The sequence below is a fragment of the Cynara cardunculus genome (genome assembly GCF_001531365.2).
Source record: "Cynara cardunculus var. scolymus isolate 2C chromosome LG 11, CcrdV1, whole genome shotgun sequence".
Classification (NCBI taxonomy): Eukaryota; Viridiplantae; Streptophyta; class Magnoliopsida; order Asterales; family Asteraceae; genus Cynara; species Cynara cardunculus.
Window position 1 is genome coordinate 12,419,925 of NC_037538.1, and position 17,236 is coordinate 12,437,160.

Genomic DNA, 17,236 nt, shown 5'->3' on the forward strand with positions numbered 1-17,236 from the left:
ATCATCGCTTTTTCAAAATCACATAAAGCCATATTATAACATCGACTGAAATAAAAAATAAAATGAAATATTAAAATCACGATGTATCTCGCTGCATTGCGCGAGTACGCTTCTAGTTATATTTAAACGAAGTAAAATAAAAATGAGAATATACAAATAACATTAACAATTACATAAGAGATATTAAAAAAAATTGCATAAGAAACTCTCAATTAATGACTTAACTATCATATTAAATTCATGGTATAAAATGACAGGTTGAGTTGAGTTCAAATGACACTAAGGGGACGTTTACTAAATATTTACTTGGTAAGTACTTACCAGATAAATTTTCTCATCAGATGAACATGAGAAGTGTCAAGAATCTTACTGGATAAGAGCGATGAGAATAATGGAGAGTGTTACCCGGTAAGTGAGGATGACGACACTTAACTAGGTAAGCGCTTACCCACTAAATTGTTGCATTCGATATGTTTTAATAAACTAAAATCTTACGCATCAAAATAAATCATAGTGTAGACTTCTATCGATAAGCACACTTTTCTTGTACATTTAATTTGTAACGCATCTAATAAAAGTTCGAAATTTTTAATTTTAAAATGTTATATATCAGTCACGTTTTTATTATTATTATTACAGGATATTTTGAGGATGTGCTTATTCTATTCAGATATAAAAATCAGCTGTATTTTCTGAAGCATATTAATTCATTACCATAAGACTTTATTCATATTCTTTTCCCATTCCTTTCACCCAGAAAATTTCAAATTCAAATCAATAAAAATATTAACAAAATAAATAACTCCAAATAAATATTTATATTATTATTATTATTATTTTAATTTGTTTTAAATAAATAAACATCTATTTTCTTATTTTTTTCAATTAATTATGAGATGATGAAGAAAATCTTTCATCTTAATTAAAGGTAAAATTATTCATTTATTGATTAAAAAGTGTAATAGTCACATTTTTTCTAAGACTTTATGTTTTTTTTATTACTAGAAGAATTTTCGCGTAATGCAACGAGATAAATCTTCATTTTGATATTTAATATTTATTTTGTCTCTATTGATATAATATGATTTTATATGATTTTGAGAAAGTGATAATGTTTTTATTTTTGAATGAAATATAAATTTGAAGATAACATAAAATTTTGAAAAAAAAAATAAAATCGATATTAGTATCAAATTAATTATTTAATAGTTCTCGTTTTTTTATGTAACTTTTTTAATTAAAWTTTTTATTATAATTTAATTTAGATTTAATAACAAARTAATTTACTTTTAGTTTAATAATATAACTTTTAATAAAGATAATAATTAAAATTTTGTTAGAACTCGTTGATTATTTTAATTATATTTTAGATTTTTTTTATATTTAAAATGAATGTTTATAACTTTATCTTGTATTTGATTATGTTTATCTGCAGTTAGTTACACAAATTTAAAACAGAGCTTTAATAAGTTGTACTTATGTAAAATTAATTGTAATCTTGAATTTTAAGTAATATGTATCAATAAACAGTACTTCATGCATAAAAAAAATATTTTTTAAGAGTTTTTGTCAAATTTTTATAATATAGTATAAATAGACATTTATTTTGAGTCGGGTAGTAATTTACTACCAGCTAAAAATCCAAATACATCTTCAACAAATAAATGAATAATTTTTTTCTTGCAATTTGTAAATTAGATATTGTTATACGATTTAAAACCTAATATAAAATTTATTTTGATAAAAGCATGAAACATGAAAAGATTTTACGTTAAGAACAAACTTTCAGATTCACTGAAATTAAGTAAATGATTTTTAAATTTACTAAAATTAAAATAAAAAACTCCACAAAACGTTCATATTTTGAATGATTAAGTTATTAAAAGAATATATCCTTACATTTATAAAACGAGAAAAAATATATCATATCTCTTTCTATATATCAACAAATCAATAGTAAAGTACAACGAACTAATAAAGCGAAATAATAGACACCATTTTTATTGACTTTTATTTATGATTCTCATTCGAATATGAAAATTAAATAATGGATAATCAAAATTATATGAAATCATTCCTTTTTATTGGTTTATTGTGTTTTGTTAAAGATTTATTGATACATTGATGAAGAAATGATATGTGAGTCAAAAACCTTTCAGCCTAGTGGTAAAGGCTTGGGCATGACATAGTTATGAACCCGAGTTCGAGTCCTGGGAGGGGAGTGTTGGCGACATTTAAGTGGGGCCATGTTTAACCTCCAAATTTGCTGGGGATTAGTCGGGCTTTGGCCCGGACACCCTTACAAAAAAAAAATATGTGAACTGTTCATTCAAAAAAAGGTCCAAAAGACTTAATTATTCGAAATATGGAACTTCGTTGGGTTTTTTTCGGTGTAAGTTTACGAATTTGTTTATTCGAAAAAAAAAAAGTTGAGGGATTTAATCACTTAAAATGTGAACAAACATCAGACTCTTTAGATTTTTTCCTTTAAAAAATTAAGAGATTTTAGAACAGAAACTCAAAATATAAATATAGAGGAAAGTTCTATGAGAAACCCAAAATTGATTAGGAATCCGAGAATCGTCTACAACGAGTCAGATGTATCACCTCAAGATGAATATTTATCATGGGTAACACATTTCTGATGAATATGAAAATATTATTCATCATGAATCACACAATATTCATGATGAATATGAATATATTATGTACGTGTTATTTATCATGAATCACATATTATTGATGAATATGTTACAATATTCATAATAAATAGCATGCTCATATTCCTGATGACTATGTCATATGTTATGATATGCACAACTTTAATGGGTTGTTTGTTTACCTCTTAATAGTTTCATTAAGAAGCAACCTCTAAAAAGTTGTTTGTTTACCTCTTAATAGTATTTTATATGAACCTAAATATGCCAAGAATTAACCTATACTACATTTATTATTATTATGGGGTCTCTTTTGAGGATTTATAACCCTAATTTGTTGATTTTTGCTTTTTGTGTACCCTTTTTAGAGTCTAATAATCCTATTTTTATATGTAAATGTCTACCATTATCTCAACACATTCATACATGATTTAACATGAAGCAACCCTATGTCTCCACTCAACTTTATTCCTAAGTGTTTAAAGATAACACAAGACTTGTTCTTCAAGTTTTCAAGACTATAATAACATTTAAGGATGTTTACTAAATTTTTTGCATTAACTGTTAGACTGATGTAAAAAAATTTGATTGTGATAAGAGGTCTGATTCAAATAAGTGATGATTAAAAATTGTTGTTTAATTAATGTTTTCTATTAAACTTGACTGAGTAAACATGACGATTATATCCTTCTTTTACCAGATATTCTATAACATTATTTCTTTTTATCAGGTAGAGCTCTCCCATATCATCAGTTAGGGTGTACGATCTTGAAATCGGATTTTCCTAAAAGAAAGGTGGTTAACGTCATTAAGAATGTTCTTTCCAACCGATGGAAACTAGGGCGATGGTGTTAGGTTTTCTGGCGATTGTAGCTTGAATGCTTTAACTACGGGTTCGATGAATTGATGATCTACGTAGATGATTATGAGGTCCTATTGTCTGAAGGTGGTTGCTAACATGGGTGGATCGCGCCTTTTGTCGAGTGTAAACCCAGTTGTCGGAACCCCATTCGAAAGGTCATAAAAGGGCCCTTCCTTCACCACCCCCATGTGGATGGTCTACAGGGTTCATAACTACTCCTCTTACTACAGAGCGCTTACCTAGCCAACGCTTAGATCCGGCTCTACCCAAACTTTTCTGGTTCACCCCAACATTCCCCACTTGTCCRACTGTTGCTGAGYAGTTTTTGKAWATCAAACGGVCCTCCCCAGAAGGTAATTTTAATGTGGCCGATTTCCCTTCTTTTGCAATCAGTTTCGCTACAGCACCCGCTGCTCTAGCTAATTGTCCACCCTTTCCAGCCGAAAGGGGTTTAATAAAGTTGGGAGATGAGCCTGAACTCTAAAGCTGGGAAAAGAAAGGGTTCTACAAGTTTGGTGACTTGTGGAAAGAAAGTGACGAAAATAAGGGATGGTCGGATGGGTATATAAGAAAAAAGAAGCACATACCGTGGTAAGCATAGATCGGATCATATGTGCCGTCAGCAGTAACACATAATTTTATGTTGGTAAAGAACACACATCTTAAGGGACTGTTTGGCAGTTGCTGAATGATTTGGTGTAGAATGATTAAGTGATCAGAATGATTAAGAGGCTCTCATGATATAGTGAAAAATAAAATATAATTGTTTATAATGAAATTAGGGTGCTTAATGATTAAGAGAGACCCATGATACAAAACCATTCAGAGGATTTTAGAACCAGACATACTTTTTTTTGTCAAACAAGATTCCCCTCTTAATAATTTAGAGTCTGCCACTTAATGAAACTATTAAGAGGTAAACAAACAATCTATTACTATGGTAAGAGCCTCTTGTTGGGTAAGAGGTTGGTAAATGAGGCCTATATGAATAACCAAGGACAAAGTTCTTCATTGTTTCCTGATTGATATATCAATGATAAGATGTTAAATAAGTTGCTCAAACTCTCCAAATTTCTTTGGACTTGGAAGGGTATGAGAGGGAATCAAAATAAGAGGTGAGATCATGAGAGAATCCATAAAAAAAATCGAAGAGTAACGAAAAAACAGATGAAAAAAATACATCAAAATGGACGCTAAATTAAAAATAATGAAGTGATCGTTTTTTGGTGTAATTTGTTTTGCTCCAATTTTCGATATAAAAAACAAGGGGAGAAATTTTTATTTAGAAAATGGTTTCGTTGGATCATCTCAATCAACGGTTTGGATGGGTTCTTTGGTTTTATTTTTCAACGTTATCTCTAGTTCTTTTCTCATTAATATGATAACCATAGCTCTCCGTTACTCATGGATTTGGCGTATACAACCTCTCTAAACCATTTCCTCCTACGTGACTTCTAGAACTAGCTAACTCGACAAATTTCATGGAACACTAAAGATAACAGCCAAAAAATTCAAAGATCTTCAAGAAACTCAAACTAGCGACCACAGTGCGATACACCATCCATACTACTAACGAATTCATGATGTTTAATTAACAAAACCCTACGATAATAATCATGTATATAATTATCGACTCAAACAACCCCAAAGAACAAGCAACAATGGAACTTTGGGTTCTCTAAATAACATTAAATCATTCATCTATGATTCAATATAATTACAGATGCTACTTGTCTAGGCGGTTGAAACTTACTCGATCAAAGTATAGTGAATCATCAAAAAGATACATTCAAGGAAACAAGATCCCCACATCGGAGTAGGATAATATAGGCTAGGTCTGCATACATCTCACTCACAAATCCCACTTCCGAATAGGATAATATGGGTCAGGTCTGTGTGCATCTCACTCCCAAACCTCACCTCCGAGTAGGATGATATAGGCCAGGTTTGCATACATATCACTCTCAGCCCACCTCCAAGTAGAATAATATATGCCAGATCTATGTACATCTCCCTCCCAAACCTCACCTCTAAGTGGGATAGCATAGGCTAACTCTACGTACATCTCTAGCATAGGCTAACTCTACGTACATCTCACTCTCAGACCCACCTCTGAGTAGGATAATATAGGTCAGATCTACTTACAACTCACACCAGACCTCACCTCCGCGTGATATATATAGGCCATGTCTATATACATCTCACTCTCGGAATGGGATATATGAGGATCGTTTGGTTTGTAAAAACATGAATTATGCTTCAATGGCATGCATAACTTATTAATGATGCAAAGAAAATTCTACAACAATTGCTATGCCGAATTAGAGAGAATCCTCATTAAGGAATACAATACAGAAATCAACCAAAACAGTAGATATCAGCAAGCAAGTTCATCAATAATGTGAAAGAGTTACCATCTTTTGAATGATTCAAGCATTCTTTCTAGCAAGCTTTGTCCATTCTGTATGAAAAGAACCAGCACGATCAACCCTCTCATAGGTATGAGCCCCAAATAAATCCCTTTGAGCTTGAACAAGATTTGCAGGCAGCCTAGCCCGTCTATAGGTGTCGAAATAAGAAAGACTAGCACACATTCCTGGTGTACTAATTCCAGCAGAGACCGCCAGTCCCACCACCCTTCTCCATGCTGCCTGCCGCTGAACCATCTCCTTGGCGAAATCAGGGTCCACCACCAAGCTTGCAAGATTAGGGTTTCGCTGGTATGCTTTCTTGATCCTATCTAAAAACACAGCTCTAATAATACACCCTCCTTTCCAAATCCTAGCCAATTCACCAAAATTCAAGTTCCAATTCTTCTCTACACTCTTTGCTCTCAACAAGTTCATCCCTTGTGCATAACTACAAATCTTGGAAGCATATAATGCTTGCCTCACATCATCAATCAACCTCTTCTTATCAATCCCACTCCTGATGGTTCCCACCTCCTCCTTCATCCCTGCAGCCGCCAGAACTTCGGCGGCAGCCACCCTCTCATCCTTTAAACCACTCAAAAACCGACAATCCAGACTGGCGGCAATGGTGGGAGCCGCAACAGAGAGCTCAGCAGCCTGCTGAACTGTCCATTTACCAGTCCCTTTCATACCAGTTTTATCCAAAATCTTGTCTACTAATTCACCATCACCATGTTCATCTTTAACCTTGAAGATATCAGCAGTTATCTCAATCAAGAAACTCTCTAATTCCCCTTTATTCCACTCATCAAAAATCTCAGCCAACTCATCATTACTCAACCCACCAACATTTTTCAAAACATCATAAGCTTCAGAAATCAATTGCATATCACCGTATTCAATCCCATTATGAACCATTTTAACAAAATTACCAGATCCACCTTCCCCAATATATGTAACACAAGGCCCATCTTCAACCTGTGCAGCAACTTTCTCAACAATTTCTTTGATATTACTATAAGCTTCATAAGACCCACCTGGCATCATGGATGGTCCGTTCCGTGCGCCTTCTTCACCGCCGGAGACTCCCATTCCGAGATAAAGCAATCCTTTCTCAGACGCTTCCACCATTCGTCGCTCGGTGTTCTCGTACCATTCGTTCCCGCCGTCGATTATGGTGTCTCCGGGTTCCATGTGAGCCGCCAAGGCCGCAATCGTCTGGTCCACCGGCGCACCTGCCTTCACGAGGATAATGACAGATCGGGGCTTCTGGATTGAGAGAACGAAATCACGAGGGGTGTAGTGGCCAGTTAACGGGAGTTGGCCTTCGGTATGAGCTCGATCTAGAGTCTCGTCGACTTTTGAGGTTGTGCGATTGTAGACGGAGATCGGAAACCCCTTCTCGGCGATGTTGAGAGCTAGGTTTTGGCCCATGACGGCAAGTCCGGCGAGGCCGATGCGGGAGAGAGAAGCGGCCTCCATTGATGGGTTTTGGAGAGAAATTGAAGGGGTTTTGGGAGAGAATTACGAGGGGTTTTTGGAGATGAAAGAAATGAATCAAGATTAGGGATTTGGAAGCAGAGAGAGGTTTATAAATGGAGATTACAGGGGGTTGGTGACGGACTCGTCGAGGGAGTGAAACGTTGTTTGGCTGCACAACCCACGAAAGGTTGTGTCGCTACCTTCTTCTTGGATAATTTGTGTTGCTATATACCGTCAATCAGCCCCTGGAGATTACATAATTGTCAATTTTGGCCCCTAGTTTAATTTATATTTAGCAAGTAGGTCATTTCACCAACTCCGTAAATCACGTTCAAAGCTAATCTAATAACTAGAAGTAGTTATAGTGGTCAAAATCTAAACACCCCCTAAGAGTTGGATCATGAATGATAAGAGAATAGAGCATCTCCTATAATTAAAATTAAAAATCATTAAAATAAAATTTTTAGTAATTCTAACATCAATTATATATATAAAATTACTAGAAGGGTACTCGTGCAATGTATCGAGACATATTTGTTTCGTTTTTTTCCTTTTTTATGTCGATATAATACGGTTTTATGTGGTTTTGAGAAAATGATAATGTATTTATTTTTTAATAAAATATAAATTTGAAAAGATCATAAAATTTTAAAGAAAAATATATATCGATATCAGTATCAAATTAATCTTTTTAAAAGTTCTTGTGTTTTGATGTAATTTTCTTAATCAATTTTTTTTAATTATAAGTTAATTTAGGTTTAGTAACAAAGAAATTTAATTTAGGTTTAATGATATAATTTTTTTTATAAAGATAACAACTAAGTATTCTGTTAGAACTCAATGATTATCCTAATTATATTTTAGATTTTTTAAATTTAAAATAGGATGTTTATCCAATATTTGATTATGTTTATCTGTAGTTAGTTACACGAATTCAGATATGGAGCTTTAATAAGTTGTGTTTACGTACAATTTACTTGTAATCTTGAAAATTTAAGTAATATGCATTAATAGACAGTACTTCATGCATAAAAAATGGTTTTTAAAAGTTTTTTTTATCAAATGCTTTATAATATAGTATAGATAAGTTTCATCCTACGATAACCTGTGAGCGAAGCTTGCGTCGAGTTTTTTCAAAACTTGAGACATGACTTCTACCTGATGTATACATTACACGAGTCTTCCCAAAAAACGATTAAAATGGGTTATTTCAGGCTTATCCTAGTGAGTTTCACAGACCCGCTCGCCCAGGGTTTCAATGCAGACTTTGACGCGTTCTTCTCAAGTAAGATTCTAACCTACCAATCGATATGGAAGGTTTTCTTTTCCAAGTGAAATCCCCGAAAGTTTTGTCAAGTCATCAGTTACCGCCACCGGGGAGAAAGACGATGCCCTAACAGAAAAAAAGATACAAGTCCAACAACTTCAAAGTCGTAAAGAAACATCGAATACGAAACCCGACATCAAACTCAACAATTTCTCCAAGGACTGCGAACCACGATATACGGAAAAACGTAGTCACAGACTGTGCTATATGCACCCATTGCTATAGATTAACTGTAAGGTTAAAAATGGAATTTGGCAGGTATTTCCCAATTATATGGTTACAGTTGGTGTATAGTAGATTGACCAACATATAAATGGTTGACTTTCTCTATCTTTAACTATCCCTCCAAGTTTACAACAAATCCATAAATAAGGACTCAATGAATCACAAAATTCTAACAGGTTCCAGTTCAGAACCTGCCCAGTTTCTTCATGGAAATTTTCTTTAAAAGACCGATTTATCGACTAACATTCGATACGAACCGCACCACTCTCTGAAGAGATAAATTTTGGTTTCTTGTTAACTTGATGCAAGCATTGTATAACATCTCCAATCTGGAAATCGAAACAATCACGAAGGACGAGGCCGCACTCGTTCCCTTTCTGGACGGTTTCGACATCTTGAGTTTCTCTCTTCAATGAGACGCAACACCCTTCAAACACAACTTCACCGCTTCTCAAGAGCCTCATGGTGGATGACCTGATGACCTGGCCGTCCATGACTCTGCAACCGGCAATCTTGACGTCTGCTCCTTTGGCTTTGCTTCTTCCTTTGAGCTCAAAGATGTTGAGCACCTGTGCCTCACCAGCTACCTCGGTTTCGAATGTTCCGGGGGCTTTTTCCACTATGAAGTTGCCGATGTCTTCCAAAAGGTGGTAGATCACTTTATGCACTTTGATCTACAACAAGATCTAGATGTCATTTTCCATCAAAAGAGGGTGCCCAAAAAAAAGAAACAAAATTACTAAACCAAAGAATCCCACGCGAAAGGGTCTGGGGAGGGTATGATGTATGCAGGGTAAAAAGGTTGTTTCCGTAAATACCCTTGCTAAACAAGAAGATTGAGAGGTGCCTATATCATAGGACTCACAATCGGTTTTATGCAAAGGAGTTGGCCTCATACAAGATTGGCATCGGATCACTTGTTTATTGAAAGAATTATGGAAGGTTTTAGGGTTTTTAATTTAACATGGGTATTTCAGCAATCCACCAAATTTTGTCCCATCTCCGTGATTTTTTTCCACCTACTTTGGTGGGGAAAAAATGCATTTTTGTCCCACTCAATCCCGTACTATCCCAATCTAATGTAACGCCGAACATGGGACCACAAATTTTTTTATGTGCTGTCCCGTTTTGTCCCGCATACCAAAGACACCCTTCATAGAATTGAAAATATATCACAAATCAGTTCACCAAGGGTACATACCTTTATATTGGCTTGAGCGGCAGCCAAACAGACGGAGGTAGGTGGAGTACGAACATTAAATCCAACAATACATGCACCAGTAGCTTGTGCCAAATCAAGATCAGACTGACAAATTGCTCCAACTCCAACATGGATAACATTCACAAAAACCTGATAAGAGTGTATATGGTGAGTTTGAGGTAAATTGTGTAAAGATGAAGATATATTCATTTGATTTACATCACATATAAACAGATTAGATAGCTTCCGGTGACGACCAGAACATCTTAGTTACTAAATGGACTTTTACCAAACGCTTACCGGGTAATTGTTGACCGGGTAAGTGCTTATCGGTACGAGTCATCATCCTCACTTATCTTATTGAGTAACATTCTCGACATCAAAATGGATTGCGGTAAGCGCCTTTTACCCGGTAAGCGCTTACCGGGTAAGAGTCATCTCCCTCACTTACCGGGAAAGAGTCTTGATCCTTGCTATGCCTCTTACCCGGTAAAATTTTCGGTCCTTGATATGCTCACCGGTAAGGTAAGTGACACCCAGTTAGCAATTACCCGGCAAGAGTCTGGTTAAACGGCCTCTAACCTCTCAAAATTAGGGGCTTGCATGTTATATGCGCAAAAAAAGAGAAGATTATTAAAAATCTAAAAGAATTAGTCTTCAATCTCCATAAATATCACTACAACAAAATCGGTTTTATAGGACGCCAAATATGTCCTAATAGACTATTTTATAGGACAGATTTATAGAACCAAACAATTGTGCGTCTTATATAAAAAGGCATTACAATGGAATGTTAGGACGTATTTGAGCATCCTAACAGGTTTTTTAGAACATCTTTCAAATAAAGTGTGATAATTAATTTTTTATAGAACACTTTTGAGAAGGGTCCTACGCACATTTATTTATACGAGACACTTTTTCAAACAATGTAAATGAAAAGACTAATCGGACGCTTTATTTTAAAAGTGTCCTAAAGAAACTTGTTTCGACGCCCTAAAGCATCCTATCAACTTAATGTAACACATTTACATAGGGCATTAGACATATTCAGCACCCTATAAAGCCGATTTTGATCCTATAAAGTAGTTTGTTAGGACATAAGATATATTCAGAACCCTATAAAGCCGATTTAGGTGTAGTGTATTAGGCTAAGCATGAAGGCATGAATCACAAAGACTTGACATACCTGGGGACTATTCAAGGTTTTAAGTGAATCGGTGACAGCTTGTACCGTTCCTTGAACATCCGCTTTTACTATGATTGGCAATTCAACCCTCACAAACTCCTCTTCAGATGGTTCGGGAGCAGAAATCTTCTCTTCATTCATCTTATTAAGCCGGTCCTTTTCCAATTTCTTCTTCCTTCCGGCACTGAGCATCCTCGCTCTCTCCTCGGAATCCACAACAGTAATATCATCACCGGCCATTGGCAGCCCTTTGAGCCCTTCAATCTCCACAGGCATGGCAGGTGTGGCTCGGTTTGTCAGCACCCCGGCCGTATCCCTTATTGCCCTTATTTTTCCCCACTCGGCACCCACAGCAACATGTTGCCCACAAACTAAAGTCCCTGCTTTCACTAACGCAGTAGCTAATGGGCCCCGCCCTCTGTCAAGTCTCGCTTCAACCACGTAAGCTTGAGCAGCTCCATCCACACGAGCCTTAAGGTCCATTAGTTCCGCCTGAAGAAGCAATGCCTCCTCCAACTTATCGAGCCCCTTTTTAGTAACGGCAGATACTTCAACCACCTGCACATCACCGCCCATTTCCTCAAGTGGCAAGCCTTCTGAAGCTAGTTGGACTTTGACCCTTTCGGGGTCCGATGCAGGTTTATCACATTTATTGATGGCAACCACTATGGGCACATCGGCTGCCCTTGCATGTGACATGGCTTCAATGGTTTGTGGCATTACACCATCATCAGCAGCCACCACTAGCACGACTATATCCGTGACAGCGGCACCTCTAGCTCTCATCGCACTAAAAGCCGCATGGCCAGGAGTGTCGAGGAAGGTTATGGATGAACCTGACGGCATACTAACCACGAAAGCACCGAGATGTTGAGTTATACCACCAGCTTCTTTGGCTGCCACAGAGGTTTGGCGTAGAGCGTCTAAAAGAGAAGTTTTCCCATGGTCAACGTGACCCATGACTGTCACAACTGGAGCACGGGGAAGAACCACAGAACCTTCGTATGAATAGAGCCTCTTAACATTTACCCCAACTTCCTGTAATGATTGAAAATAAATACTCAACACATAGTAATCTTATATCATACTCCCTCCGTCCCAAAATAAATGTCGACAATGAAAAATTCACACTTTTTAAAAAAATCTTTTTCTCAATAAGTCAAAGGCCTTGCACCATTGGGAGACATCGAGTAAACTGGAGTACATATAGATTTAATTAAAATGGATTTTTTAATTTCAAGCCTTCTCTTTGCTTTACAGAATTTATCTATCTATCCAACAGTGAAGACTGAATTTAGCCAGGAACTGAACTAGATGAGAGAAAGTGTCTTTCTTTTTCTGGGGTTTCAATTAAAAGACTAAACTTTTACACTTCTTAATTAACTAAATGACAATCGTACCCATAATAATAGAGGGAGTAATGAATTTCTCAATCTCATAACTAAGGGTAGAATTGGATAGTAGGCACTTACTTCCGAAAGTGGACACTTACTTTGGGACAAACTAAAATATATACCGTGGAGACTTATTTTGGGATGCAGGGAGTAGTTTTGAACCCAGAACAGAAATGAGACAACCCAACAAGGGAAAAAAAACATATGGATTAAAAAAGGAAGAATAACTCAGAAAAGAAACCAAACATAGAGGAAGAAGTAACAAGGTTTACTAGCTGTAACAGGGAAAATACCATTGCAATTAGCTCTGCGATGTCGATACTCAAAGGGTCAAATTCTGACCCAACTTTTTCCCCCACATTTACAAGAATATTCTGCAATGTGGCTACAGATTGACCGCAGCGCTTAGCGAGCTCTAGAGTTGTCATGCCCTCAAATATTTCAACCATTCTATCTGAGGACGTTTTGGCAGTCTTTTGAAGTTTAGGAGGCACATAAGGAGTTTCAACTGGTGGCTTTGCATTTACAGGTCTCTTCTTGAACTTCCCTTTCTTAGGTGTTTGTAGACCAACTGTATCGTTATCTCTCCTGGCCAGTAGTTCTGGGCTTGAATGAAAGCGCCTACAGAATTTTAAGGCATAGGTGACCACATAGAATTGGAAGTAACCAAAGGGTTATTGGCTGGGTGGTACCCAGGTTAGCAGTAGAGCCCAACCTCCCTGGAGGTCAAGGGTCCAAGAAACTGAAGTTACCTTAGTAAGAATCTGCTTGTCAAGAAGCTTAAAGTGCCATCACCACGTAAAGCTGAGTTGCTGGTATATTCTGCAGGAAATGAGTATTATGAATTAAATGTACATGTGAATAACTATCCCGCTGGAAAACAGGCTCAAGCACCAAGATGATAAGAAATTCCAGTTTGAATCTGACAGGTTGTACTTTGCCTGATACAGTGGTATTAAACATCTTAATGGAGATTATTAATTGAAAAAGATGGAAATCTGATTTAAAGAAAATGCAGAACAATCATCCTATACAACAATTAAAAGACGCCTACCAAATACATAAGGATTTTATGTGAAACCTTCAATTACCTCGTATGCATCCAACTAAAGCTGAAAGGTATTTGAATTCAACACCAGAGAATGAATTGCGTACAGCAGTATCTCTAGATGCTGGTGAAGTCAGAATCCTTGAAAGACTAGCATGAATGCTCTGTTGAGAAAATGGCGATCACATTATATTAATTAGGTTATAACCAGAGAAATAGTTCAGATCACTTTAAACAAGACTCACCAATCTTAAATGTGTCTGCTATGAATGTACATTCTGATGTAAAGCAAGATGTAGATTTTCAATGGAAACAATGCAATGATGATCATGCTCCAAATTCAAACCAATCTGGTGCACCTAAAATGCATTTACACCCTGATGTAATCTTATAGTCATGTGATCATGTACTATTGATGATTGTGGCTATGTATATAAAATACTGTGGGTGTCAAGATAAGCGAAGAGAATAGACACAAAGAGATGGAGAACCCCTGCACTACCCCATCAGGCATCAGCTTCTCTTTTAAAATCTGAATTGAGAACTTTGCCTGATAAAGATACGTGAGGGCTGCGGAAAGGAAGAAAAGTGGGGAAGATAAAATACTATGCAAGGGATCATACTAACTTTACTGTCTGATCGGTTATCTGATCTCTCTACATACCAATTCAGTCCACCAAAGAAATCTGGAACTCATTGGATTTCAAATATAACATTGACAAACAAGTAGCGGATAAGTTCATTAACTTAAAGTTCTTTGAATTTTCTATGGCTGATAACATTTTCATCTTGGATCACGTTCATGAATTATTAATCCTAATCTCTAAGTTTAAGGATTTAAAGATATTTATTCCCAATAAATTGATAGTTGAAGAAAACATTGCCAAGTTGCCACCTTCTTGGAATGATTATAGAAAGAAACATTAGTAGCTAATAAAATTGGGGACCTGTCGGATTTGCAACCTAGTCCTAAGGCAATTGGATGTAATTACGTATTTAAAGTAAAACATAATACAAATGGACCCGTATCTCGACTTACTTATATCCATTAAAGTACTTTTGGCTTTAGCTTCAATTTATGATTTATATGTACATCAAAAAAATAGACAAGTTTTTTTGTGGTGATTTGGTTGCAGAGATGTACATGTAACAACCTGAAGGATACATACTTCCCGGCAATGAAAAGAAAGTTTGTAAGTTAGTCAAATCTTTCTATGGTTTGAAACAACAGCCTAAGCAATGGCACAAGAAATTTGAGTATGCCATATCAACACATAACTGAACATATTATATATATATATATATATATATATATATATATATAGTTTACAAAGGACTATAGTATCATTGTATATCTTTATGTTGATGATATGTTAAGTAATGCTCCATAACACAAAGTAGCAGGTTGGCCTAAGAACCTCCAAATCAACCTACAAAAATGGGAGAAGTTCTCGATAGCCCACAACTTTGAGTGATAAGAAGCTCACAAATCTCCTTTTTCCATCCATGTAGAATGGGTTGTTACAAATCTACCACTTAAGTTCCTAACGTCCTCGTCAGCCTTCCCAGCATCCTCCTTGTTCATTGACGATGTGGGATTCACCTAAGATGTACAAACACCCCCCCCCCCAACATGCTCAATGAAGTTTGCCCCACCCATTCCAACGGTACAAGGATCGGCCCTCATACCATTTGTATCTCCCCATAGCCCAAAGCAACATGTTGGCCCAATAACCTTATCAACTTACAACCATAGTGGAAGTTATTGATAGCCCACGACTTTGAGCTTATAAGGACCTCGCATATCTCCTTTTCTATCCATATAGGACGTGTAAATAATTGGATACGAACATAAAAGCCATTAATGAAACAAAGAGTTATTTAAGTTCAAGTTTTCAAATGGAAGATACATACAATTTTGGGCATCAAAGTTAAGAGAGATAGTATAGGTTATTCTATAAAGCAATTCAATATATTGAGAAGTTGCTTAATAAATTTGAGCATTTAAAATTTAAAGAAGCAAATGGCCCATGTGATGCTTCTTGTGAAGTGCAAACTTAGTAACTTCGTAAGAATTGTGGAAGGGTTGTTGCTCAACTTGAATATGCTAGTGCAATCGGTATCCAATGTATACTACTCATTGTACTAGACCAAATATTATCCATGTTTTTTGCAAACTTTTAAGGTTTATTAGTAATCCTAGCTTAGAACATTAGGAAGCTATTGGAAGAGTTTTTGGTTACTTGATAAGAACTAAAAAGCTAGCTTTGCAGCTCTAGAAGTATATTTGGATGCTAGTTGATTACTGGTAATAGTGATGACAAATGCGCCATTCATTGGGTTTTTATGCTTTGTATTAGAGTTGTTGCTTGAGCCTCAACGAAATGAACTTGTATAAACTCATTCCACCAGGGAGTTTGAGTTTTTAGCCTTAGCTGCGACACGTAAAAAGGCATAATGACGAAGGAACATGCTGTTAGATATAAAGTTGTGGTCACAACCAATGTCAACCATTTCTTTGCATTATGATAGTGAGACAACTTTGTCTAGAGCTTATAACAAGATTTATAATAGAAACCTAAACATTAGTTTGAGACATGTGAACATCTGACGGGATAAACCGGTAATAAACATAGGTAAGGTCTTGTAATAATTTCGTTGGCCCGTTTATAAGAGGGCTTTTTAATATATGGTTTATGGAACAAGTCGAAAAACGGGCTTGAGACCCGTTTGATTAATCAACAAGAACGGAAACCCAACCTTTTTCTAAGCACACCCTTAGATAGAGGTTCAATGTGGTAATAACAAGTTGTTGATAACTAACTAAGATCATACTAGTTAATCTAGTGTATGCCTTAAGAGTGGGTGACAAACCCTTAATGGAATTTTTGTGTTGTTAGTCCTGAAGGGAAAGGCAATAAACAGAAAGTAATTGTAGAAGGGGGGGTTGAATACAATTACACAGACTTTTTTCAACTTTTTAATTCTTATTGATTTATATCAAGAATTAATACACACAGAAATACAAAAGATTGTTGCGGAAGATAGGAAAGGAAAACCTAACCTAAACAATCTTACAAAGAGAAGAACTTTCAAGAACAACACAGAGAGTTCTTGAAAGGAAATGAAAAACACTAAGAATTTCTTCGCACACAGGAGAGCAAGGGAGTAGAAAGGAATAGCCGATTGCTTTGAGAGTGCACTAAGTAATCTTTCAAAAGCCAAGTGTGTGCATGGGAGATGCACACTGTCTTTTTATACTACCTTCAGCATTTAATGCATGGGGCCACTTGTCACTTGAGGATAAGAAGGCAGGGGTTGACCTGACCAATGTTGATATCTCATTTTCATCGTACACTGCATGCATACAACACAGTTCATGCAGAGACAAACCTTGCTGAGATATGGTCAGTCTGTAGGAAGATCTCCTTTGGATGGATATG

At 36.1% G+C, this 17,236-nt stretch overlaps 2 protein-coding genes across 2 annotated transcripts in view; both read right to left on the reverse strand.

Annotated features, from left to right (window-relative positions):
• Window positions 1-5,758: 5,758 nt before the first annotated feature.
• LOC112522133 (6-phosphogluconate dehydrogenase, decarboxylating 1, chloroplastic) lies at window positions 5,759-7,586 on the reverse strand. Its single transcript, XM_025131213.1, has one exon. It carries the CDS (start codon window positions 7,410-7,412, stop codon window positions 5,949-5,951), a length of 1,464 nt encoding a protein of 487 aa, XP_024986981.1. The 5' UTR covers window positions 7,413-7,586; the 3' UTR covers window positions 5,759-5,948.
• Window positions 7,587-8,998: 1,412 nt separating this feature from the next.
• LOC112521603 (translation initiation factor IF-2) overlaps window positions 8,999-17,236 on the reverse strand; it is a 15,764-nt gene continuing 7,526 nt past the window's right edge. The window contains exons 3-8 of the mRNA XM_025130551.1: window positions 13,837-13,957; window positions 13,498-13,567; window positions 13,039-13,366; window positions 11,352-12,389; window positions 10,166-10,315; window positions 8,999-9,638 (exon numbers count right to left, since the gene is read on the reverse strand). Coding sequence (XP_024986319.1) covers window positions 9,204-9,638; window positions 10,166-10,315; window positions 11,352-12,389; window positions 13,039-13,366; window positions 13,498-13,567; window positions 13,837-13,957 — 2,142 coding nt within the window. The 3' untranslated portion in view covers window positions 8,999-9,203. The remainder of the gene's footprint in view (window positions 9,639-10,165; window positions 10,316-11,351; window positions 12,390-13,038; window positions 13,367-13,497; window positions 13,568-13,836; window positions 13,958-17,236) is intronic.

Excerpts from the sequence above, each read along its gene's own strand:
- LOC112522133 (XM_025131213.1), bottom strand. The coding sequence starts at position 7,412 with ATGGAGGCCGCTTCTCTCTCCCGCATCGGCCTCGCCGGACTTGCCGTC.